At 52.8% G+C, this 26,038-nt stretch overlaps 1 protein-coding gene across 4 annotated transcripts; it reads left to right on the top strand.

Moving 5' to 3' along the window:
• Positions 1-486: 486 nt before the first annotated feature.
• Positions 487-25,296, top strand: CABP1 (calcium binding protein 1). 4 transcript variants are annotated; one of them, XM_010228677.2, is made up of 8 exons: positions 12,242-12,357; positions 12,534-12,770; positions 17,253-17,429; positions 20,707-20,737; positions 21,334-21,477; positions 22,386-22,495; positions 22,879-23,026; positions 24,760-25,296. In XM_010228677.2, exons 2-8 carry the CDS (start codon positions 12,726-12,728, stop codon positions 24,783-24,785), a joined length of 681 nt encoding a protein of 226 aa, XP_010226979.1. In that variant the 5' UTR covers positions 12,242-12,357; positions 12,534-12,725; the 3' UTR covers positions 24,786-25,296. The 4 variants fall into 4 exon arrangements, with proteins under 4 accessions (XP_088388523.1, XP_088388524.1, XP_010226979.1 ...); XM_088532397.1 differs by lacking the exons at positions 12,242-12,357; positions 12,534-12,770 and adding an exon at positions 487-1,035; XM_010228680.2 differs by lacking the exon at positions 17,253-17,429 and having other exon boundaries at positions 12,244-12,357.
• Positions 25,297-26,038: the final 742 nt, after the last annotated feature.

Below are 26,038 nucleotides of genomic sequence, written 5' to 3'. Positions count from 1 at the left end.
AGACCCTCTTCTCTCAAACCTCGGGACACCTGGGCCTGGGGTCGGCTTGGAGCCCTCTCGTCCAAGGCCCTCGGGTGCTGCCCCGTCCTGCCCGTGTCACTCCGTGCTCGCAGGTACCGCCTGGGCCGGGACTCCCGCTCCCGCGGCCGCCGGTTCTGCTCTGCCCTGGGGGGACCCGCAGGGCTGGGGAGAGGAGCGGAGCCCCCGGGCAGCGAGTGGCGCCGCGGGCCGCCCCCGCGCCACGGAGCCGCCCCCGGCGCGGAGCGGGGCGGGGAGGCCCCGGTTCACCTGGGTGAGCGGCGGCGGCGGCGGCGCGGGGGGAGCCCGGCGGGGGCCGGAGCGCGGCAGCCCCCGCGGAGCGCCCCGCGCGCGCCCGTCACATGGGCCACGGTGCGGGATTTAAGCGGGGCTCCGCGGGCCATGCCGTGAGCGCCGAGCCGCGCAGCCGGCCCGCAGCGGCGCCCTCCGCCCGCCCGGGCATGCGGCTCTAGCGGCCCCGCCATGAGCGGCTCCTCCGTGGCCAAGAGCGAGTCCCGCACCTCGCTGCTGAGGGCGGCGGGCGACAGGAGGGCGGCGGGCGCCCAGCCCCGCGGCGGCGGCGGCCGGGAGCGGGAGCTGCTGCCCGGGGAGCCGAGCGCCCGCAGGCCGCTCTGCCGCCCGGAGGATGCGGGGCGCCTGTCACATGGCCGGGGGCAGAGCCCGCCCGAGGCGGCGGAAGGAGGGCCGAGGAGCGGCGGCGGCTGCAGGGAGCCGGCGCGGGCGCCGCGGCCCCGCCAGCGCCTCCCGCCTCACGCCGGCCCCGGCCGCCCCGCCGAGGCGCCGCCGGCCGCGGCCGCCGGGGAGGAGGCGCCGCAGGACTTCGCCTTGGGCGCCGCGCTGCGCTGCGGCAGCAGCGAGTCCCTGAGGCTGCCGGGGGGCGCCTCGCCTCCCGCCAAGCCCGGCACCAAGTGCTCCGCCAAGGCGGGCGGCCGGCCGCCCGACGCCGACCCGCTCCTGCACCAGCTGCGCCCCATGCTCAGCTCCGTCTTCGGGCAGGTAAGAGCCGGCGGGGCGGGAGCCTCCGCGGGGCCGGGAGCCTCCCCCGGGACGAGGAGCCTCCGCCGATGAAGGAGCCTCCTCCGGGAAGGGAGCCCCGCGGAGCCCGGGCTCGTCCGGGCTCCCCGCTCTGCAGCGGGGGAAGTTGCAGCTCTGGCCGCTGCGGGTAAGAGCCGGAGAAACGGAATTTGATGTTTTCATTTATTTATTTATTTTAAACCCTATTTACTTATTAGATTCCGTCTCCCTGGCTCCCTGCCGTGCTTTGCTGTATTTGTTTATATCTTCTTATGGTACATTTCTGTACAATCAGCATATGAATCATTTCTGATGGCAGAAGCTGTCAGGGGAAGGTAGTGGGAAGGATGGCAAAAAAAACAAAAAACAAAAAAAAACCCTGACCCAGTTCTGAAGCCTCCCCAGTCACTATGTTGGGATGGAACAGATGCTTTTGGGGTTTGCAAGCGCTTTGGGTACAAAGCTGTCGTTTTTAGCTGCCACTGGTAGTGAAATTACCCAACAGGACTACCCTTTGAAAATGAAAAGGCAGAGGGAAACTGGCTTGAAATTTTCTTTTAGAGCCATTTAGGGATGTTCCTAGGAGATGTAATCTCCGGGAAGATTAATGTAACTGCAATCTCTCAGCAGCACAATTATAGGTATAAGCCAGCAGCCCGGAGGGCTAAATTCCAGCCCTGTAAATGATCGATTAAACCAGAATTGTGGTTTGTGAGTTTTGTAGTTGTCGGGTGGGTGGGTGTGTTTTGGGGCTTGTTTGTTTGTTTTTAAGTTGGTTTGGGAGCTTTGCAGAGTGCCTGTTCAAATTAAAACTATATGGGGAGAGTCTTTGTACTTGCGAGGAAGGACGTGATGCTCCTGGTCTCAAAGTGTCGTCTGCCTCTGTCCATCTTGGCTTCTCCAGCAAGGCTCAAACCTCATCTGTTCTCAACAATTTTGCATCCTCACTGACAGTCTGTTGATTTATGAATGTTACTGTTGTGTTTAATGTGGAACTAACATTACCTGCTCTGTGGCAGCAGTTTACCAGAAGCCTAGATTAAAATGTTGTAGTTGCAATAAGGAAGGTCCTAGTGATCAGCTAGCTGGTTAATTTAGGCAACAAAAAGCAGTATTTCAGCACTGGACGCTGAAATCTCTGGGCTCAGCTCTGTCTTGTGCTGTCCTTGTAGCTCTGACAAAAGTGAGATGCATCCAAGGGGAAGGTTTCACTCTGCAGCCCCCTGTGTCCTCCCCACCAGTGTCAGAAGTGTGAGCAAATCCCTGACAGGGCATTGCTTTTCTACCTGCTATGCCACTTGCATCTCACGGTCGTGAGACACTTGTGAATGCCACAAACTTAACCAAATTAAATTGCAGGGTTGGACACGGCCGCTTACACACTGCACAACTGTAGCTGTAGTTCTCTTGCTCTGTACCAAGCCCCTGTGCTTACATACGAGCCCCAACATCTTCCTTCCTGAGCGTGATGCTCTTTATTCCCATTTCCCTCTGTATTCATCTGTCACCTGCTTTCTTTGGACTAACTGTGAGCAAACGACCATCTAGTGGTGGTTTTAGGACTGGCTGTTAGGAGTGTGTAGTGGTAGGGCTATTTTGTGCATACCAGAAGCAGAGCGTGGGGAGCAACGAGCTGGGATGTGGAGGGAGCTGCTCGCAGGAAGACAGATGTGAAGGTTTTCTGCGGTGACATCAAAATCCGGGGATGCCTGAAGGCTCAAGGGTAAGAACAGTGGAAATTTCCTCGCAGGAAGGGATGATGGTGAGTCTCTTCTCATGAGTGAAGAAATGAATGTGAAGCCCTGTGCAGTGTTTTAGACAGGCAGGAACGCGGAGCTGTGGGAGGCCGAGCCTGGGTTCAGCCTTGGCCGCAGGTGCAGCCGAGTCCAGGATCGCCATGCGCCGTGGCCGATGCCGTGACACCAGCCTGCTCCATGCCGTAACAAGAAGAGAGCAACAGCTCGGCAGACAATCTATTTAATCCAAGAACTTCTCTCCAGCCCACACAGCCCACAGTGAAGCAGTCAGAGCAGTGATTTTGCAGCGAGCTCGGGAGGGGAGCGTGGTGATGCATGGCTGCAGCAGCCGCACACAGTGAGCCGGGAGCGTCTGGGGTTTCTCAGCACAGCTGTGCAGATGGGAGACATCCCCAGCGGTGCCGTGATACGGTCACATACGCAGAGCTCCACGGCGGTGCCATCAGACAGGCGGACAAGATTGCAGGGGTGGCTTCCTGGAGGGTGACACTGCTGCAGCAGAAGGAAGCAGCCCAGGACTCCAGGGCTGTCTTGGGCAGATTTGTAGCTGTGCCGGGGGAAGCGCGGGGCAGAGGCAGAAGTGCAGTGTTTATGTAACCAGCACGGCGGTGTGGTGCACGCTGGGTGTGCGCTCTGGGGGAATGCTCAGACTCGGCACTGCCAGGATATGGTATGCAATAATATTTTATTAATTATATTCCTGCTACACTGGTGCAGTGATGCTTTAGCGTAACAAAACAATAATACTCTTTGAAGGCATTTTGCCATTTTGTAATTGAGCACTATGTGAATTAACAAATGCAGGAGATCATAATGGTGTATTAGTATAAGCCGGGCTCTCATTTTAGCCTACCGACACGTTCGCGCACTGGATTGGCGAGGCAGCTGTGGAGCAGCGCGTGGCCGTGGAGTTTATGCCGGGTGAGCCCTTGGCGCGGCACAGCACCGAGGCACGGCCGGAGAGCACGGCGCCGTAGCGCGGTAATGCGGTTGTGTGGCGGAGCGGAGGCTGATACTGGTGCCATGTGGTGGCAGCCTGGCAGTGCACGGGTGCGAGAGCAGTGTAGCGTTGCAGCCTGACAGCAGTTTGGTGGTTTAGCGGTGCCGTAACGCAGCGGTGCGGAGGGGAGCGGTCCCGTAGCACAGCATTGCTGGTGCGGCACGAGGAGAGGGCTGCCGCAGCCCGGCGGAGCCGCCGGAGTGTCCCAGGCACGCGGGGGCACGTGCAGCGTCGGGGTGGGCTGCCTGTACGGTGCGGAGCGGGGCAGCGGTTCTGGGGCACTGCGGTGGTGGTAGCTCATGCGAGAGTGCAGCAGCTCCTGGCAGGGTGCACACATGAAGCAAAGAGGAAAAGTGGCTCCAGAAAGGGGAAGTGCACAGGTATAGGGAGGTATATAGTGTTAGGTGGATATATAGGAGATGTATGTGCTTTGCACCTGGCAGGGGGGCGGTACAGCAGTGGTGAAGGCGCGTAGTGAAGCAGAAGGAGCCGCAGAGCGGGATGCAGCGCTGCACGGAGCCGTAGCCCGTCAGCAAGGACAGAGGAGCGGCAGCTGGGAGAGTGGTGAGGCGACAGCCTGGCAGCAGGACAGGGTTTGTACGTGTGACAGCAGCACAGAGGACATAGAGCAGGCAGGAGGCGGTGGGGACAGCGGTCAAGAGCGGCCGTGGCTGTGATGTAGCAGCCCTGTGGCAGTGGGAGTCAGGATGCAGCAGGATCCTGGGTGCAGGACCTGGGGGTAGCTGCAGTGTGGCGGTGGCAGTGGCAATTCCACAGCTGGATTTGTGGCACAGAGCCACACTGCAAAGGTGCTGCAGTGCCACATCCTCCCGTTACCTTTGCATCAGCCTCCCCGGGCCACGGGCTTGGCCCAAGCTGGCACCTTTCAGTTGAAGAGCTTTTTCCGGCCTTCGCTATGCAATATTAATTTGCAAGTGATCCTGCCATGTGAGCCATGACCGTTTTCAGAGCCATTTAGCTTTCACACCCTGCGTGACTGTTAAATTTTTTAAGTGAAGTGATTCCCTGACAGTTTTCTGTCAATTGCCTCTGGTAGCATGGGGTTCATAGGGGTCAAACAATGCCACAGGGAATCATTAAATATTTACAGGCTTCTGCTGTTAGTGCAGTGGCCGAAGGGGCTTTTGTGTTCCTATTTGTACAGGCAGTTAAAAGCCTCTCCTGTCTGCACTTTCTCCCATTCTCCTCCTTGTCTTAGTGTTCAAATTGCTGTTGAACTGGAGGAGGATTCCTCCTGCATTTCCTTTCCTCCTTTTGCTCATTCTTCCTTTAATTATTCTTGGGCTTTAGTTAAGATTAACAAGTCTCAGTGGGTCTTCGCGCAAACTGGAATGACAGAGCTGTCCGTGTTCTGGAACTGTGCATATCCCACAGCTGTATATGCATGAGGAGTGGGTGGATAAATAACATCTCGGTCCAAACCAGCCAGGAGCCAGCAAGCAAAAAATGCGGTTTTCCATCCTCTCGGAGGGAGGCTGGACACCCTTGCCACTCTCCTCCCAGCACAACGCTCCCTGGCTCAGGCATTGCCTCCAGTTGGCTCTTGGAACAGGAGTTGTGCCTGAGTACAGTCGCTGTGGGAGGACTTTGGCATGGAAGGAGCCTGCTGAGGGGCCAGCAGCCCCGTGCAGCCTCACCAAGGGGATGCCCGGTGATGGCTCTGTCATGGAAACTGGTGGTTGCTTCTGTAAGTTGGGCTGTGCCGGAGCAGTGATGGCCGTGATGGAGGGCTGCAAACGCAGAGCTGCGGGCTAGCGAAGGTGATGTGCCGCCTGCTGCCACGTGTGGCCTGTGTTGTGCTGTGCCAGAGGACACCAGAGCAGCCACATGCCAGCACTCACGGCAAAGCGAGGACGCTTCCTTCCCCGCCACACAGCTTCAGGGTCAAACCCACAGAGTAACGGGGCAGCTGGGGGTGAAGGGGGCTCAAAATGTCCGGTCACTACAGTAATGTCCCTCCTACTGCCTCACGAGCTGCCTTGTGTTGAAGTTATGTAGGGGGGGTCGCGAGAGATGAGGAGGAGCAGGCGCGGGGGCGTCTCTCCCTCAGCGTTTCTTCGGGTTTGTCCCTGCACCTCCGAGTACTCCCTGTGACAAGGACAGAGGGCTCCTCTCCGGTGCTCCCTGGGGTCCTTCCTCTGCCCCCTGCCGCGTACGCGGCCCCTGACGGTGCCAACGGCGCCAACGGCCGCGCGCGGGCAGCTCTGCGTGTCCCCATGGCGCCCCCTGCTGCCCCGCGCGGCTGCCGTGTCCCAACCGGCTCCCGTCCCGTTTCTCCCCAGCCTGTCCCGTTGCCCCCACGTCCCCCGCGTTGCCACAGGCCGGGCGGGCTCCCCGGGAGACACCTCGGGCGGTTGGCACAGGACGGAGCCCGGGTGAAGCGCAATAGCCGCAAGCTGAGGACAGCGGCTCCCGCCCTGGGCACCTCAGGATGACATAGGGTGGCCCAGGGCCTTGCGTCTTCCCCAACGCGTGTAAGGGCCCTCAGGAGCCCTCGCAGCAGCTGCGTGTGTGCCCCCTGCACAAGCAGCCCTTCCTTTGGGGCGCGTGTGCTGCCCCGACCCCCGTGCGCCTTCCGTACTTAAACAGCCAATGTACGCATATGCCTGCCGACACCGTCCGTGTGCTCCGAGGTGCCTCTCCGCGCTCGCTGTATGGAGGGAAAGACACCGAGAGACCCCGTTTCCCTCAAGCGTGTCGCTCTGCTCTGCCCCTTCCAAGGTTTGGGGGAAATGTGTCACTCTTAGCGCTTCTAAAGTGCTGGAGGGACAGGAACCACCGCACTGGTGCTGCTCGCAAGCACCCTGCCTGTGGGAGCTCTGCTGGGAGGTGTTAAGCTCTGCCAATGGTTAATTTTGAAACAAATCTCTGGTTTAAAAGCCTGCTGAAAAGCTTCACAGTAAAACCAAGGCAAAGGAACATTCATTAAATATTCAGTTCATGAAATATACAGCAGCATGAGCATTTCTGGTTGGATCCAGCTTATCTTTTGAGAGAAGAAAATGTTTCAATAATGAATTAATTGTCATTTCAATGATAATTTCCCGGTGCGTTTTGGCAACCTGGACCGCCTTGTTTTCTGTTGAAATACTGTTGAAGCCGACGGCTTTGAGCAAAGTGCCAGTGAGGGACGGGTTTGGCAGTGGGTGTAGTAGCTGGGCTGAGAATCTGTCGGCTCAGCTGGCTGCAGTTCTCTGTAGCGTCAGAGCTCCAGGGACTGGTTTTCCCTGATGAGTCCATGAGTGGTATTGATTTCCAATAACAAGCAGCTATATGGTGTGCAGCCAGTAAAAGATGCTTAGCTCACTTTGGGCTCCCTTTCAATAATCCTGTGACATTCCTGTGACCTTAGAGAGCAGCAGCAGTGCCCACAAACTTGAGTAATCCTGCAATTTTCTCTTAGAAATAAACAGATGTCATAGCTTGCATGGTCCCATTTAGGTTTTTTAGTAACTTTCTTTACAAGCATAAGGCCGTGGACTAGAATAGCTATGAATGAGGTCGTTAGCAGTTTTCTAATCTCTCTTCTACCCCTTCCTCCCTCCTAGAGCACTTTCTGTCTTGCAACCATCTTTGGAAAGAATAGACATCACTGCTTCAGCCCACACTGATGAAACATTCTCTACCCTTGGAAGGGAATGGGCAACACACTGTGTCATGTGAGGCATCATGTCACAGCATTTGAAGGCAGGAAGTGAAAAAATCACCAACAAAATAGTCCTGCTTTCTGCTGAAATAATGCAGAATTTAGTTAGTGACCAGCTCTGCTGAAAAATAGCCAGAGGTTTTGCACTGTGATAAATGAGCTGATCCTTCTAAAGGTGCTGTCAGATCCTTACTCGAGATGGAAGTGAGCTAGGCCTCAGTTATACTGAGTTATACTGAGTTATACTCAGCGGGGTATTTCATACAGTTACGGAGGTTGTTGAGGAGTGGGTTAGCGCTGATTCCCAGGCCTCTGCTCATCTACTCATCAACCACACTTTCTCTAGCACTTCAGTGGGCCGGCCAGATGCTCCCGTCCTTTTTTACTTTGAGAGAGGTAAGGAACCAAGGTAGAACTGATGCTTAGCAGGCACAGAACGATTCATGATTCTCTTATTCCACACTGTTACAACAGCTTCTGGGCCTCAAATTTGTGATTGACATTTTGTAGCCCACTGATGATCTTGAAAAGCAGAAAATATCCACAAACTATGGTGCTGTGGCCAATGTATCTTCTGCGTGGGATTCTGGAAGCTGGGTTAGACCTAAATATTTGTACCAGATCTGCACGGAAGGTGTCAGGAAATGGGACGTTCCCATCTGCTTGTAGCTAACACTCAGTAAAGCCAATTAATTCTAGACAAAGCTACTCTGAACAGAACTTGCCAATCAAGGCTTTGTTACCTTGAGAGTGATGGAAAATATCCTTGCTAGTTTAGGTCTTTTTAATAACCTTTCTGTTGTTTGTGATTGAATATGATCCAATTGCTCTAATGGAGGAGAATATTATGCACAGCGTGAGTCAGCAACACTTTTTTCCTGGAACAGCTGACAGCAAAGCAAGTTCCCAAACTCTCTGCAGAAATATTAAGACCTTTGGATGAAGATCTGGACTGTATCTACGAATATCTGCTGGTGCCCCCCCGCCGCCCGAGATGGATCTGTGCTTGTCTGGCTGGAGGGAGGAACTGGCCGAGGTTCATTTGAGGACAGAAGACACAACTCCATATGCAGCAAAACCACTCAAGGGGCCTAATGCAAAACAAGAAAGGCAGTAACAGTCTGGAGTACCAGGGCATGTTCCAGGGCTGGGGAGCTGTAAAACAAGGACCCCAGCAGCACCGATGACGTGAGGATGCTAATAAATCCAAATGATGGGCTCATCCAAGATCATCCACTAAAAAAGACTGGATTTTTTTTCTCTCCTTTTAAATTGTAGAGCTCTAGTCGGCAGCTAAATGCAGGACTGCAAGGAAAGCTGAGAGCCAATAATCACTGTGTACATCCTGTATACCAAAAATTTGTATCCTGTCAAAACGGTTTAAATAAGGTGGCATATGTTAAGATATTAAATAGTGATGTCTTCCAGGCATGCAGTGGGTAAAGCCATGGATTTCAGTGAAAAGGTGCTAGGAATTGATTTTTTCCCTGCTCTATTATATGTTCCTGTCAGAGATCAACCTTCGTACTAATGTTTTCCTGCTGTAGCGACTGTCTGTGCTGTGTCACAAGCAACAAAAATCACAGTCCAGCAAACCAAAGACCGAACCTTGACCCTGGCCTGGCATCTGAGCGGTCTGGCTTTACAAATCACACTTCCACTGGAAACTTTGACCAAGCAAAGCTGCAGTCAGATAAGTGAGCCCAAATTTCAAATTGACTTTAGATCGTTCTGTTGTGGCTTTTGATATTTGCTGTCGCTGGCTAAAGTTTCTGGCAGCTACCAAAGGATTAGCCATAGTGGGGTCCAATATTTTCCTGTGGGATGAGTATTTGTGCCAAAGGTGCCAGCTCCAAGCGCAGCACTGCTTTTTAAGAGAATCCAGACATTAAACCATCTAAACTAATCCCTGCCCCATGCCAAGTAACCCAGCTCAGGTAGGTCAATGTGCCAGACTTGGGTATGTGCCGAGTTCTCGCTCTGAACCAAACCGCGTCCCCAAAGGGCTCAGTTCCACACCATGGATCAGAGGGGAAATGGAGGAATGCAGGAACAAGGTAAGTAGCATTTCACAAAGTTCCTGCTGATTTTTAGAAAGTTTGAGAACCCCAGGCCTTAAAAAACAGCGTGCTTGCCACAGAGAACAGTGTGGGAAAGCCAGTATACATGCATGTGCAGCCCTCCCACACGCACACTGACTACCCCAGATATAGGCATACCCACAGATCAGCACCTACACACAAATGTTTTTGACATACTTATTCTCAGCATCCTGTTCTCTTGCAGCAGCCTTGGTTGGAGGAAGGGAGAAAATAGGCTCCTTCTAACCTAATCTTCTAATGACCTTTCTGCCAACTCCCCTTCCCTGCTTATCTCTGAGCCGCCCAGCGTGGAGATGGGAACAAGATCCCTGTGTAGAAAGTGATTTTCAGGCTTAAAGGTCAGCAGGATCTGTCTGCTGGAGCGTGCGGTGCTGCCCAGGTGCTCTTACGGGATTCAGGGTAAATAAGGAGACAAGAGACCAGTTTTCGATCATGTCACTCAGGCTCCCTGTGGCTCTGCCCAAGTTGGTTTTTGCAGAGTCAAAGGACTGTGACTGTGCTGCAGACCTGGTGCAGGGGGGCTCCAGGGCCTCTTCCCTTTCTGGATTCCCAGATCCCGGGTTCTTGGCCCCGCAGGACTCTCTGGAAGCAAAGCAGGAGAGCAGGCAACCCGAGCAGTTCACCGGCTCACAATGCTCTGGTACAAGCTCATGGTGAGCGGGTCACTAGCTCAGCTTTGAGCGCTGCAAGGCTCTTAAAATCCCTGTCTTGCAAAGCTGCCCTTAGCAGCGCAGGGGCTGTGCTGGCCTCTTGGGCAGCCCTGTCCTGGCTCCCAGTCCCTAAGAGGCAAGAGATGGCACTTTTCAGTTGCAGGGTGTTCCTGGCCTTTGCTGCCTGTCAAGGGGAAATTCATTAGGAGCAGCGAGGCGATTCTCTCCTCTTTCTGCTTGGGAATTGGAGTCGTTTGTCTCGGGAAGGAGCCCCGGTGCCTCACTTGCTGTGTGGCAGCTTTTGCTCAAGGAAGACAAGCACTTTGCCAATAAATAAGGAGTCTGGGGAATGGCTCCAACTGAAGTTTCAGCATCTTCCATCAAGTCCTCTGCCATGAGGGCCAGGGCTGGCACAGCCCGCAGCATGTGAGTGTTTTTCTTCTTCATCAGGGAGTCTCTCAAACTGTGACAGCAGGCGACAGGCCCAGCTCATAGACAGCTTTGCCTCATGGCCTGCTAAGGGCGAGTTCCTCCATGGAGATCTTCCAGGCCAGAGCTTCTCCATCTTCTCCATCTCAGTTTGTCCCAGGGACAAGAGATGTCTTCAGGATCTGCCACCACAGCCATCACATGCTGCTCACCTTGGAGGATCTGTGACTCCCACTGTTCGTGCAGCTCCTTCTTGGGCAGTGCACCAAGGAAGACCTGGAAGGGACCCAAAAGGAGGTTATTCTGCTGCTTTTGCTCTTGGGAAGTGGTCAGTGCAAGGAAGAGTGCCCTGCATGTCTGACTGTGACTGCAACTTGAAAAGCTCTTGCCTCTTTTCATGGCTGGACTCCTAAACTAGTGTCCTCAGGTGGAAGAAGTCTGTGGGCTCTAAACAACTGTTGATTTACCTTGCAATTATTCTACACTTTCCACAGCAACTCCAGAGTAGAAACGTAAGCAAAACAAAACCAACAACAACAACAAAAAAAAACAGCTTCTTGTAACACTGACAGATCATCCTTTTCTGTCCAACAGCCAAGGAGCTACGAGGAGGGTAAGTCCTTGTCTCCTGCACAGAGGAGCCTGTGGTACAAGTGCTCAGCCCATGGGCTTGGTCTTTGCAGAGCGTTTTGTTTGGAACTGCGCTTTCGGAGAAGGTGGTGGAAGCTTTCAGCTGGACGTTCCTGACTGTCCTGCCAGTCCGTGGCATATGTGGGGTACAAGATCATCCTCATCTTGGTCTCTGTAGTTATCGGAGAAACTAGCTCTTCACACCATGGCTTCTTATCTAAGTGGAGATGCAGCCATGGTGGCTTCACAGCTAAGGATGCTTTCACTATTCACTTCAGAGCCTGTTGCCTGGGGTCATGGTGAGTCTTTTATGCAGTTTAAATCTCCTTTCAGACAGAACGCTGCTACGTTCGGCCTGAGAACAGAGGAAAACTTATTGAGGGCTCATCCTTTCTTTCTGGAGATGATTCTGTCAGCCCACAGTTCAGAGACGGGTCTGGAATAGGAGTCCCTTATGGAGCCCAGGACTCGGGTGCTTGGAAAAGGAATGACGTGTGAACTGTGGATCTGAAGTCTAAAGTCTTTGTCACACCTTGCCGAGCTGTTAAGATTTAGTATTCAGATCTGAGCTCCCCTCTGACAGATGTGTGCAGGAAAGTCATCGGCTGATTTTTTCCTTGCAGAACAGAAAGCTCAAAAGACTTTACCATGAGCCTGGCTCAAGACCTCTCCCTTGTGGTTGAAAGTTACAGCCGTGGGGCTCCAAGTGTCCTCGGCTCCCTGGACCGCTGCCTCCGGCTTGTTTCAACCGAGGCATGACAAGAATGAGGGACCTCCAGTCTGCTGCGATTTATAAGCTGAAGCAGGTCCCGCCCAGATAAATGGTCCATTTCTGCTCCAAAACGAGCTCTGGACTCTGCTCCAAGCCTCTAAGTGGATTGCCTGGTAGCCAGCCTGGCTCTCCGGTGATTGGAAAGACGAAGGGAGTTAAAGTGGGGGTGGGCAGGAGCCGGAGGATGCGATGCTCGGAGGCCGTGAGCACCCAGACTAGCTGGATCCGCCGAACTTGCCACGGAAATCCCTTCTTGCGGTGCCTCTGCTTTAATTCTCCCTGAAGCAGCCCTCGCCCGTGAGTGAAACAATCTTGCCTGCAGATTGAGGGGGGTGGGAGGGATTTGAGCATTAATCTGATGTAGATTATACATCCGCCTCCCTCTCTCTCCCCCCTTCTCACTCTCTCTCCCTCTCTCTCCCTCTCTTTCTCTCTGTTTCCCCTCCCTCTCCTTCCTGCTTCATCCCTTCAAGAAAGTGAACATAAAGTAAAAACACGGAGAGAGAGAGGCAGAGAGAGAAAAAGCTCCCTGAAGAGGGAAGCCCCAGCAGCCAGTAGCTGTTTGGATTTGCCTGGCGCTGCCTTTCTTGCTTTGCTCCCAAGGAATACCTTTAATGGGATCAATTTTATAACCAAGTCCACCGGAAAGGCAGACTCAACATATTATGGGCAACTGTGTGAAGTCTCCACTGAGAAACCTCTCGAAAAAGGTATGTTCCCCGAATCAAAGCGCACTGTGCGTTTCCTCCCCTGCTCCTTGGGATGGGTGACGTCGTGGGCAGAGGGGAGAGGGAGGTGGGAGAAGCGCCGAGTTGCGTACGCAGGGTTCGGCTCTCCCCACCAGCCTTTCTCCGTACGAGCTGCTGGAGCAGGCGCAGGCACCGGGGATGCCGCGTGCCACGACGCGCGTGTCAGCCCCGCGCGGGTCTGTGTGTGCCGGCCTCGGTGTGCGTCCGTGCTCTGTGTGTGCCTGCAGCTCTGCGCTGTGAACGTGCAGGTTTGGGCTTGTTTATGCACGTAAGTCACCGGGACACGTTTTTGCACTGGTATCTTGCTGTCCGCATACACATGTGAGTTTCTGTGCGTGCATGTGCTTAAAGCAAGTGTCAGCACGAGTCCAGGCTGCATGTCACTTCTGCAGGGACATTCGCGTGCTCATGGCTGCGCGCGTGCTCCCGTGAATTCCTGTCGCTGTGTGTAAGAATACACACATTTAAACGCCCGTATCTCAAGTATATGTGTGTCCTCAGCTGTCTGTGTCACTACATTACACTTTTGGAGGTGCATGCGCCTATGGGGGAGTTTGTGTGGGTCACACACGTATGCCTAGTTGTTTGGCTGTGTCCGTGTGTGTGTGTTTGCTCATATATGTCCTCTCACATAAGTGTGCATGTAGGCATACATGTCTTTGCTGCAGACCATTCCTGGGGGACGTTCCCATAGAGTTTTTTTGTGTGTTTTCAGTTACAGAAGCCGCTTTTCTGTTTGTCCGTGCCTCTGTTTATGAGTGGACACGCTGGGCCTCACACGCGTCCTGTCACACGTCAGCGTGGCCCAGGGGTGCATGCTGGGCCCAGCACGTCCAAGCTGCCACACGTGTCTGTTCGACCTCAACCCACAGACCGCTCGGTGCTTAGACTTTAAAATAATCCCAGGGTGAATTGGATCCAGGAGCCGTTCCCCTGTTAGGGGCTGAACTGAAATGGGAATACTTTGCCTGGTGATATTCTTTGTCAGCGTGAGGGAGGTTTTGCAGCACAATGAACCCATCAACCAAGCAGTTCTCGCTTGGCAGTGCTGACAATCTAATAACTCAGCAAAAAAAAGCTGTTTGCTTCGCTGCTTATAAATGAAGAGGTTATGTTAAGCACTGAAAGTACTGCAGTGAGGGACTGGCCCCGTGGAGACCTGGCCAACAGGGAAATGCCGTCAGGATGTTCTATGAGGAGGCCTGGAAAAGCCCCTCTGGAAGGAGTGCGTGGGGAGCAAGGAAGGGGGTCCGTAGCAGGGAGTTTCTTCTGACCTGGAATTTGCCTCTTCCACATAGAAACGTGGCCTGGGCTCTGCCTTGGCCGTACAAATACGGCCAGAAATAGCAAGGGGCAGCAAGGATATGCAAGGAGAAGGTGCCTTGCCAAGCAGGTAGGTAGTGCTGGGCCTGGTCCTTAGCACGGGGTGACCAGTGGTTACCCAATCGTCACACATCTGCAGACCCCACGTTGGCTGCTTGTAGGTTGCTGCCAACTTGCGAAAAATGGAGTCGACTGCAGCTGTGCTGAGCAGGATCAAGGAGATTGCAGCTGAAAGTGTGATGTGTGGCCTGGCTGCTTGCATCAAAATGGATTCACGGTCTTATGTACTCTGTATGATCGGTCTTTTATTTGCTTATTCTTTCATTCCTAAATGCTGTTTGGAATAATGCGCTTTGAGCCTAGTTGCAACAGCAACTAGGATGGCAGGACTAAAAAGAGAGGGCTCCAAAGCAGAATTGGAGAATTTCCCAGGCCTCACCCCAGTTAGCATGAGTTAAGGCCTTGGTGTCTAATGGGGAGCAGTTCTGAGGCTCTTTCTTTTGCTCCCAACACACATGGTTACACTGGACATTTCACAGGACCACTGGGACATTGGACAACTTCCTTTGGCTGTTTTGTGATCGTGGTGTTTTTTTTCTCTGATTTTAATTTGGGCAAGGTGAGAGGAAACTCAGTGAAGAAGATGAGAGGCTGGGCCATGGAGGGTACTAAGTTCATTGGGAAGAAGGAATCATTCCGGTCCTGTTATTCCTCGCTATCCTCACTCTACTACAGCTTCAGTAAAGCTCCTTGAGCAGTCGTGTCCTCAGACTGAAGAGATGCCTACATTTGGGTGCTGTTCAGCTAGAACTACCAGGCACAACTTTCTTATTGCTTGTGATCCAGACCATGTGTTTCTCCTTCAGATGATTAGGAGAACAGCTGAGGAATGCGAAGGCCTCTTGCACTGGATATCTCTTGGGGAAGGTTCTGTCCTTCTGTGATGGAGGGCAGTTACTTGCTTATGTTTTTCTTGTGCTTTGCGGAAGTAGTGCAGAAGTTGCAAATAAAAAAAAAAAAAAGGCAGCAATGAAAGGTCTTCTTACTCCCAGACACTCTCCTTAGCAGCTTCTTAACCACACTGCCAAGTATCATTTACTATTTTGAAGGCAGCAGAAAAATGAATTTCATTGTACAGAAAAGAGATTGTAGCACCAGCTGGAGCACAAGTGGTAGCTAGACAGGAGGAGCTCTGGGTAATGTGGGTGTGAAAGCTGCTCTTGGGTAACCAAGTTTGATCTCTCCAATACAGTCTCCATCAGAAAGTTCCGAATCGCCTCCAGGCACCGGCTCACTTGGGACTGATCGGTGCCCGTGTTCCTTGCCTATTTGGATGGTAACGTTCAGCCTTCGTCACCACCATGTCTGTTGTTGGCAGCTTCCCTCTCCATAGCATCCCCTGAGCATCATCCCGCTGGGGATGAGAGGACCTCTCTGGGCAGGAGGCCCCTGACAGGTCAGGCCCTTGGTGCTTGGACGGGTTGTACGGCCAAGTGGCTCTGCTGCTCCTGGCAACTGTTTCATCTAAAGGGCAGCCTCTCTCCACGCAGGGAAGTAATGGGCTGACCTTTCCTGGCACAGCTCCGTGGCTTGATAATAACCCTATTGACTGCAAGGGTCAGAAAGCAAGGATTAGTTATAAGCTAGCGGCCTTCCATCTTTCACTTGGCTTCAGTGGAATTCCGGACTCGTGGGCTATTTTAAGTGATTTGTACTATTTGTTATATTAAACTGAGAAATGCACCAGGGAATAAAGCTGACAATTTCAGAAATATATTGCATGATGTCATGAAACTGTGCAGTTCAACACAGATGTCATGACATTTAGCTGAGCTGGTGATGTGCCATTTGCGGACTGATGCACATCTTTCACGTTTGGAAGGACAAGGGTCCTATGTGCTACACTTAATCAGCGACAGTTTCCTCCTCGTCCATAACTGCGATGAAGACGCTTCTCTGCTTCCTCCTTTTCCTTCTCCATGGCTTGCTTTCTGACTCGTTTTTGTTTTGGTGCTTGCTATTCACATAACACTATACATGAGCAGATCGGTGTAGCACCGTGTATAAAAATGTGAAACACAAATCTTGTGTGCAATATCACAGCACATGCTGGACAGCAAAAAGATACTGTAGATTTGGACCAGTGTGTGTGGGGCTAGGGGAGAGCTGGTCTTTTAGCCTGCAATGAGAAGGAAGCCCCAAAGGGAAGGGTTAATAGCCAGAGATAAGGGCTATTGACGGAGCTCTGTGGTCACCCCCTGAGCATGCCTGTGAAAGCAGGACTCATTCCTGAGGCAGGAATCTGATGCATGATTAATGTTTATTCTATAAAACCAAGGGTCCTGTGGGTTGTGCTGGCTTTTTATAGCTGCATGGGAATATCGGGATAAGGCTTTTCTTGCAGAGCCAGGGAAATGCATTTCTATAAAAGGAAAGCAGCGGCTCCTTATAAAATCCAGTGCTGGGTTCTATTCTGGAGCTTAGCACAGCAGGACGTGTGCGCTTGGTAGAACGGCCCGGGGTGGCGCAGACGGGCAAAAATGTGGTGCCCGTGACCGCCCTCGACTTTGGCGCTGTAAATGCACCAGCTGCCTGAGCCCCCAGGGACGTCACTAGTCAGAGGCCGAGCGGGGAGGCAAGACTGCCACGGGCAGAGCCGCCAGCCACACAAAGGGCCTTCCTGTGGTGACACGAGGCCACGGTGCCACCGCGTGACGTGGAGCCTGGCGCCGGGCACGTGTGCAGGCCCTGCCGCACCGTGGGGAGGCCATGGCGGAGGCGGCCCGGCACGTGTGGCCTCCTCCTCCTCTGCCATTCCCGCCAGGAGTCAATAAACAACAGTGCTCGGAGCAGGGCCGTCCGGGCTGCTGTTTCAGAGGGAAATCCTCCCCGCTGCCTGTCTGTCCATCCGGGAGGTTTGGAAGGGGAGCTCTGGGACTCGGTGCTTGCGGTCACAGCATGGCGGCTCGGTGTGGGGGGCGCCGCGCGGCCGGGACGCAGGAAGAGCAGCCGTAACGACTCTGCGCCGCGGTTCGCTAGAACTTCAGAGGAAAGGCTGGGCGAGATGGGGAGGTAACGTCCTCTGTTGTGTTGTTTGCTTGCTGCTGGTTGGCCGGGAAGATCCGCCATGAGGAGAAGACGTGCTATAAGGCTGTCCAGACGAGCGAAGAGGGGCCGTCGGCCGGCGAGTACCAGGGGCCGCTCATGGTGCTGGCCCAGAACTGCGCCGTCATGCACAACCTGCTGGGGCCGGCCTGCATCTTCCTGCGCAAGGGCTTCGCCGAAAACAGGCAGCCTGTACGTAAGTTACCCCCAGCCGGGCGAGACGCGCACGGAGCCGTGCGCAGGCGGGCCGGGCGCGCGGAGCTTCCCGCCCCGCGGCCCCGGCGCCCCGGCTCGGCTCCAAGTGCCAACACAGCCCCAGGCGAATGTCTAGCTTGGCGAGACAGCCCCGTGCCCAAGCGGCCAGCAAAGAGGCTCCTAGAAAGGCAGCTTCACAAGGCAGAGCTGTGACTGTTCATAGGGAGAATCCTGTGGCCCGGGAGGGGTCCAATATTCAAAGCTGTTATTCCAGCAAGACGTCCACGTCTCATTCCCAGAGGCTCAGATGAGCATGTAGAGTCTAAATGGCCACTTAAATGCAATCAGGTGTCTGTAGTGAGAGCAAGCTGTCCCATGGAGATGCCCGTATTTGATATCGGTCTTGTCAGCTCACAGCCAGCACACCATGACAGGCAGAAATGAGGATACAGGTACCCGCACACGACCTCTGTGTGCTTTCACACACAGCGTGATGCCAGTGCAGTAATCACAGCCAAATAAGCCAGAGACCCTCAGACTGGCGTCATATTTGCAAATGATACTAGATGACTAAATGCTGTGACCCATACACACACAGAAGAAGAGCAAAACCACATCCATCCATTCAGTCACATCTATTAGTAGCTACATGTTCATATGTACATAACATATATAGAGAAAAAATAAGTATGTGTTTGTATGTAAATTCAAAGGGACCCACTTGACCATGTTGAATATACAAAAATGTGCACTGTGATGTTGTGTATTTACAAGACGTAAGAAATATTTTGGAACATTCCATTCCTACATTAACATGGATTTAAAGACAAACACATAAAGAAACCATGTACTAACACTCACAGATATGAGTGAATAAGTGCATTTTCATATTTATCCAGTGCATTCCATGTCCTTCTGGTAAGACAAAGTGCACCCCAATTACCTGAGACTCAGAGCTTGTTTGCCCTTGTAAGAAATCTCAGCCTTATATACTTGTACACTAATATATGGTTATCTAGAGCTGTAGGAGACACCTAGATCCTTAGCTCCAAAGCCTCATCTTCAGACAGAGACCCTCATAGCATTGGTGCTAGTCACAATTAATTGAAGAGCTTTTGTTCTACCCAACCTTCAGTCACTTAAGTGACCACAGCACAGGAGACATGTCCAGCTGCATGGTGGACGATCCCTGGAAACTCCTTGCATCCTAATACATTTCCAAAACAGGATTAGTGATATCACAAACAACCTTGCTGTAGTGTAAGTGTATCTGATAGAAAGCTTTACTCTGACTGACTCTGAACAGGATCTATTAACAGATTAACAGAAAGAAATGAGAGTAAAATCATTACGGATGGTGTACTGTCAGAGTCACCTCTGCTCATTTCTGGGATCTATCTCTGGAAAGGTTTATTCCTCTTTTCATATGTCCGTCTCCAAAAGCTTTAAAGTGACCCAGCCCATTTCTTCCCAAGCAGGTGATTTTCCTCCTTTAGCATTTGAAGGAACCGTCTTTCCAGTGTAGACCAGCAAACCTCTTCATGACGTTAGCTATTGCTTGAGACAGGTTTTTGGAGGGGCATAAGCCCGCCCCCTCCTACTGCATTCGCAGCCCGTGGCTCTCCGGTGCTAAAATCTGCACGTGCGAAGATCTGCCGAGAGCCCTGTGAGCGCAGGGGCCTCGTGGGGCTAAACGAGAGCGGGTGCCGAAGCCCTTGTTTTGGACACGTCAGGGATGCCGGGAGCAGGGCCGATGGCAGCAGGCGCGCAGGGGATGGTCCGGTGCCGGGGCAGGCCCTTGTCCCCCTGCGGACACCCGGGAGCCTCGGGGCCTGCGGCCTCTTTGCAAAGAGGTGCGCGGGGCGGTGGTGCTGGTGCCAGGTCTTTCCTATGCGTTACGTTAGCAAGGGCAGTAAGACCTCTTGCGTCCAGTCCACAGGGTCTCAACCGTTTGCTCACTCGGGGTCGATGAAAGCAGAACAAATGGGATGACATGTTTGAAAATACCATGTCTGTGCAGGATGAAACAGCAGGGCCAGCGCGCGCTGGCAGTTCATCCGGCACAGAGACGCCTCTGGGAAGGTTACGGGTAGCAAGCTGATCACTCCTCTGGCACAGCCCACTCTGCGCAGACACGAGCCAGTGCGTGTCCTAGTTTGCGACGCACTCTGAGCAGCCGCCATCAGAGTTTCCAGAGGAGCCTGTGGTTACAGAGCAAAGGATCATCCTGCTCGTGCTGATCAAGGGCACTGCCTCCAGGGACGTGCGGTGACACAGCAGGACACCTGGCAAGCAAGGAGACCTCCCCACGGCTGAGGGGACGAGCTGAGAGGCAGGCGAAAGAGATTGTGTTTCTCTGCTGCCAAATTCTCAGATATTTTGGATTTGCCTGGGAGCCATGAAAGGAAGCAGGAAGGGCGCTTAAACCAGACCGCAGTGCATTTCCATGCTCATCTCTTCTTCTCGGTGGAGTGTTGGAATTTTCCTATACTCGTTCATATCCTCCCCTTTCTTCCAAGAAACTCAAATTGGATGTCTGAAGTTGCAGGCTTTCCTGAACATGGTGAAATCCTTGTCCTGTTTTGTCTTTAGATGACCTTGATGATGTATATATATTGTGTGTCTGCCCTCATGCCTGGTTTCGAGATGCGTGTGGAATGGAGGCTGGGAGGAAGGGGGAAGTTCCTGCCTTTCTGGGGGGACTGACTATAGGAAATGACACTGGGACGTTGGCTGTGAGAGGACGTGGCTGTCCCTGTGCTGCCAGCAGGGATCTGTGTAGACAGTGGCAGAGAGCTGCCGGTTACAGGGGCAGCTCCCAGCTGGTTGGACCTGGATGTCTCCGGTGGAGCTGCTGTAGGGAATACAGCCAGAGACGGAGCCAGCCTTCGCTCTGGGAGCTGCCCTTGGGGAATGCCGCAGGAGCCACGGAGATGCTCATAGTACCCTCTCATCCATCAGGTGGGGAGGCTACACAGGCAGCCCGTGCTGGCCCGGGTCTCTTCTGCTTGCTGGGGAGCGCCCATCGTCCCCCTGCCCAGCAGACAAGATGGAGAGGGGCTTCCACAGAGACATGTGCGGGCTGAGACCCTCCCTCCTGGGGAGGAGAACGGGGGAGCCTCGCCAGGTAGATGGTATTAAACATGTCATCACCTTCTTGTTTCTTCTCTCGCTTTCTGGCTTGCCCCAGAACTGTGTGCACCCGCAAGTGCTATTCTGACACCACGTTCCCGGCAAGCAACTGGCTTTAACATAGTGTGTTCTCTCATTGCAGGATAGAGAACTGCGTCCTGAAGAAATTGAAGGTAAAACTTGTCACTCCTGTGTCACCTTTCTCCCTGCCCAGTGAAAACCTACTGGCTGGCCATTCCAGGTTGGCCCCTAAGGGGTAAAATAATTTGGGGCAACTCAAGGGAGGTGATTCCTGGACTCTGGCACCCCCAGCAAGAGGATTAATCTGCAAGACTGCTAATGGTGGGGGAATATGCATCCTTTCTATCTTTCTCAAGGTGGAGGTATAGGTGAGGTAATAGAGCAGCTCCAGGGAAGCTGTCTTGCCTGCTGAGCCCTGCAACGAGGGCTATAGAGAACTGTGCAGAGGTGAGAGTTGGGAAAATTTATTCATCACAGTTTCTTCAGGAAGCGCAGCTTCAGAAAACTCAAGTTTGTGGCAGCTCAAAGCCTCTGCTGTCTGAGCAGGCTTTGCTGAAAGGAGTGGGTCAGCAGTGCTGCCAACAAGCTTAAAATTGCTTCGGTCATTGCCTGTTCTCAGGGAGATCTGCTGGGAAAACATGCAGTACCTTAGAGAACCTGGCCTGATAAAAACTCTAGGGAGGCTTCTTGGAAGAGGTATTTCAAGCCGTCACTCACAATGTTGCTCTTTCTGGATCCACTTCCACAGAATTGAGAGAAGCCTTTAAGGAGTTTGATAAAGACAAGGATGGGTTTATTAACTGCAGGGACCTGGGGAACTGCATGCGGACCATGGGCTACATGCCTACGGAGATGGAGCTCATAGAGCTCTCCCAGCAGATCAACATGAACCGTGAGTACCGCCAGCCGCAACCCCCTGCGCTGCTGTGCTCTGCATTGCTCCCTCGAGCTCCTGCTCTCCCTGTTTCTTTGGTGTATTTTTCCCTCTTTTTTGATTCTCTTTTCTGCTCCCTGTCCATCTTCTCTCTGATTCCTTTGTGGTCCCTGGCGCTTGTTTCCTGCTTGTCAGACTAATGGCTTTGTGTACTGTGCCTTTTGGGAACAGTGTGTAGAAGGGCTGTCTCCCTGTGTTCATGCAGTCAGGGGTAAAATTGCCCATGATGTGAGCAGTGAAGACACAGGAGCACAGGCAGGCGTCGTCCTACTGAGGCTGTCACCTCCGTGGCGTCAGACTGGTGAAAGAGCCTGGGAAGACGGAGATGATTTAGTCTGAGTGGGTGACCGAGGGGCCTTGCACCTTGCTCTGGGTGTCTGCAGGCTCTCACTGTGCTCCTGCAAAGAGCCCGTGCCGGCCGTGTCCGGGAGGAGCCACTGCTGGGATGATGGAAAACTGTGGCAAAAGTGTCTGTAATCGACTGTGCCCCTTCTTTTATCACCATTTATTGTCGGCACTTATCTGTGGCAGTGTAGGATATTCCTCTGAGCCAGGTGGGAAAGGAATTATTTACTGCGTGTTATTTCTGGCATATGCTGAAGTAGAAAGGACAAGTTAACAAGTTACCTGCTCCATGGAAGTAGATGTGACATACACAACACGTAAAAATGGCTAATAACCCTGGTGCCCAGGCTATCATTAGACAAGCAGTAGGAATTTGAGTGCCATTGCTAACTTACAGATACAAACCAAGAAAAATACAATGAATGCACAGTTGGATAAACATTATTCCCTGGAGCAAGGCCCCGCCTCTGTCGCAGGGTGCTCCCGGAGTTCTTACGTGTGATCTTTCCTCTTTTCCCAAGTGGGTGGCCATGTGGATTTTGAAGATTTTGTTGAGTTGATGGGACCAAAGCTTCTGGCAGAAACCGCAGACATGATTGGTGTAAAAGAGCTTCGTGATGCCTTCAGAGAGGTGAGCGCTCGGTGTCGCGTGCTCTGCAGAGAGGTGAGCAAGAGACAGGGAAGAGAGAATTGCTGCTGGGGAAGAGCGGAGGGGAAGGAGAGAGGGGAAATCGGAGAAAAAGCCAAGCCAGGCAGGATACAAGGCAGGGACAGAAAGAAAGTCACTGAGATAAGGGAAGGCAAGGAAGAGGAAACCTGGTGCAGACATGTGGGTAATGAGAGGTCTCTGAGGATAGTCTAGATCCAGACCAAAAGAGGCCCGAAGGAGGAAAAAAGAAGGATATAGAAGAAACACAGGGAAAATGGGGCACTCGAGCTGGACAATACAGGATCCAGCTTAGATTCCATACCCGTTAACCTCTTTTCCTGCTGGTCTTTTTCACATTCCTGCAGTTTGACACTAACGGTGATGGGGAGATCAGCACCAGCGAGCTGCGGGAGGCCATGAAGAAGCTCCTAGGGCAGCAGGTGGGCCATCGGGATATCGAAGAGATCATCCGGGATGTGGATCTGAACGGAGACGGGCGCGTTGATTTTGAAGGTGAGAAGGGATGAATGCTCCCTGTCCATCTGATGTAGCATGAGAGTCAGAGTTTCTGCTCAGAGACTGAAGTGGAAGAAAAAATGTGTATGTTCTGGATCCAGATATCTGAGGCACGGGAAAACAAGTAAGCAAGAAATGGTTTTTTTTCCTCATCAGCTGAGGAAACTGGAAAACATTGGCTCAGGTAGGAAATTCTTCATCTGAAGTGTTCATTTGTCTTGCCACATCTCAGTTTCAATCACGTGCTTTTGGTGTGTGCATGCAGTGCCAGCTTTCTCTTTATGTGATATTCTGCTTTCCATTAAATCTATTGCAAGAGCAGTGAGGAGGTTGGTGGAGAATATATTACACCAACCGTTCTCTCTGGATCACTCTTTTTATCTGAGTTTTTAGAGAAATTGTTTATCTCTATGCCAGAAGATAGTCACATACCAGGCTTGCTCCCTGGCACTACAGGTATCTGATCCAGGAGTACCACATTGTATCCTACAGAAAATGCCTCTCTCCTCACATTTCCCACGCCAGAAAGAATTGGGAAAAAAAAAAAAAAAAAGTAAGAGTGTTTAGGCTACCATCCTAGTCATTAGCCGTAGTGGGAGCAATGTTAATAAAGCTCGTAATAGAGCTCAGGGTTCTTGGCAAGGGAAGTGTTGGTATCAGACGGATGAACAGATGCAGCAGCCTGAAGGTGGGAGAGGGGCCGTCTGCTTCTGGTTTCCTAGCACAAGCCCAGCAGTAAGGGTGAAGCACAGGAACTTCAGAGTTAAAATAAAAGGGACCTGGGTTTTGTTGTTGTTGTTGTTTTTGGTTTTTTTTTTTTTGGCTCAGAGGCTTTCTTGGGTCTATGACATGACAAAGAGCCTCAACCTCAGGATTACCGAGCTTTGTAAGATCTTGAAATGAGAAAAAAAAATGCAAGTATCTCCTTAGGAAGTATCTGGTAGCTGTTGCTCTAACGCATGGACTGATTACATGACACTTGCTCTCCTTGTTTCCCACCACCCAATTATTTTAAACAGCTAAAATAAGATGCTATCCCAGTATCATTTTCTCTGGAGTTACTGCTTTAGTTGTCAGAGGACAGTTCCATTAGTGGAAAGGGAGAAGTCAAAGGAATAATTTCCACTGTCCTCCTCTTTGTGGATTTATTAATTCCTGGGCAATTTAAGTGTAAAATGAAAACGCATTTCGATTTGATGGCATTTACGCTCATTTTGAACAAGTGTAATTGACTTCACAAGCTGCAGGGTAGTGAAGATGTGTCCAGGATATCCTTACAGCTACCCTGTCTCTGAAAGTGCTGATCGAAGTGAACTTTTCTCTGCAGAAGATCTAGCACCCCCCAAAACTCTAGCAATTTCCCCAACTGGTGTCTCTTCGAAACGGCAAGTTTACTCAGAAATTACTGTGCCACCAGGATTATAAATCAGTGTGCCCTGAAATTGCAGTGCAGTGAGGGCAGGCAACGCTTCCCACAGTCTCTCCCAAGGAGTTTTTGTACAAACAAGGCTGGGAAGGAGTCCCAGGGAACAAATTGTCCTGGTTTTTGGGATCACATGCGAGGAACTAAAGACCATTTTGCACAACCTGCCCAGGGCCACCCATGACCTGCCGAGAGGGTGCGGGGGCTCTCGGGTTCCCCTTGACTCCGCATGGTCTCCAGGAAGGAGACGTGGGTTGGGGCCCCTGGATGCCCTCTGCTCCAGCCTGTCTTTTCACCTTCTTTGCAGAGTTTGTTCGCATGATGTCCCGCTGAAGATTATTCTCGGCTAAAGAAGAATCAGCACCTTAGAGAGGGCAGAAGAGGACCTAGATGGAGCATCTAGCCCCGATGTTCCCATGGGAAGGTTTATCGGCTGGCTGCGTTTGGGACATTGCAAGACGACCTGCTGCTCCTCCCTCACGGTGGTCCCTATGCCCCTCCACCCTTTCACACTGTGAAAGACTTGCAACTTCCTACGACTGGAACCATTCCTCGGAGAACATGATTTGCAGGAAACTGCAGAGCCAGGACTTGCCATGATGCTTTCATGGGATATTTGCAACTTTAGACTCCTCCTCCCCAGCTTTTATTCTCCCACCAGCTGCTGCAAAGCAAGAGCAGGAGAGCTCCTCTTGGCTTGGTGGATGAGAGCAAAGCCATCGGGACTGGTGGCAGCCTCAGGGCGTGCTCTGCACTTCTTGGTTTCCCTTGGTGAACCGTGTCCGTATTTGCTGTCTGTGTGTGTGTGTCTCTCTGTGTGGAATTATTTATGCTTCCCCCAGCACACGTTTGCATCTCCTGTGGTTATGTTTACCAAGAGTAAATTCAAATACATGTCTTGTGGGGGGAAAGCGGTAAACGTGCACGCTGAAACGATGCGGCGCCTGGATGTCTCTGGGAGAGGCTGGGGAGAAGGGCTGTGGCGGGTGCAGAGCCGTGAGCCAGTGCCACATCCCTAACGGAGCCGTCGTGCCAGGGAGGCTCTGCTGGGGGCCGCACAGCGGTGCCTCCCCAGCTCCTGCCGACCTCCCGCTCCCCTTGCCCGAGGCCTGTGCAGCCGCTCTCGTCTCAGGAATGTGCATGTGAGCACAGGAGGGGGCATTTGCAGACCTGCACGTTTGCTCGTACCACAGCTGCGGAGCGGGGAGGGAAAGCGGGCGGTAAACCCAGCAGAGTGGAGAGTCCTGCTAAGCTGCACGTCCCGAAGCTCGCACGAGGGAGGGAGCTGCACTGCGCGAGCCGCGTCTGCAGCCAGGAGCGCTTGCACACAAGTGACCTTTGCAAAGGAGGCGGCTGATGAAGAAGCCGGCGTGCAGAGCGTGGCTGCGCTGCCTGCCCGTGCGTGGGGGTTCCTGATTTACTTGGAAGCACAGGGCTCATCCCTGGAGCTGGGGGACGGGCGGCCCAGGCGCCTGCATCATGGCAGAAGGGGCCCCTCGGCCGCAGCTGGGCTCCTTTCCTGCCCGCCTGCCTTTATCTGCATCACACAACCCCAAACCATCCCAGGCAGTTTTGCTGTTTTCTTG

Source organism: Tinamus guttatus, unplaced genomic scaffold, assembly GCF_059628265.1.
Source record: "Tinamus guttatus ecotype Peru unplaced genomic scaffold, ASM5962826v1 Tinamus_guttatus_pri_ptg000459l, whole genome shotgun sequence".
Taxonomy (NCBI): domain Eukaryota; kingdom Metazoa; phylum Chordata; class Aves; order Tinamiformes; family Tinamidae; genus Tinamus; species Tinamus guttatus.
This window is presented reverse-complemented; position numbering and strand designations above follow the sequence as displayed.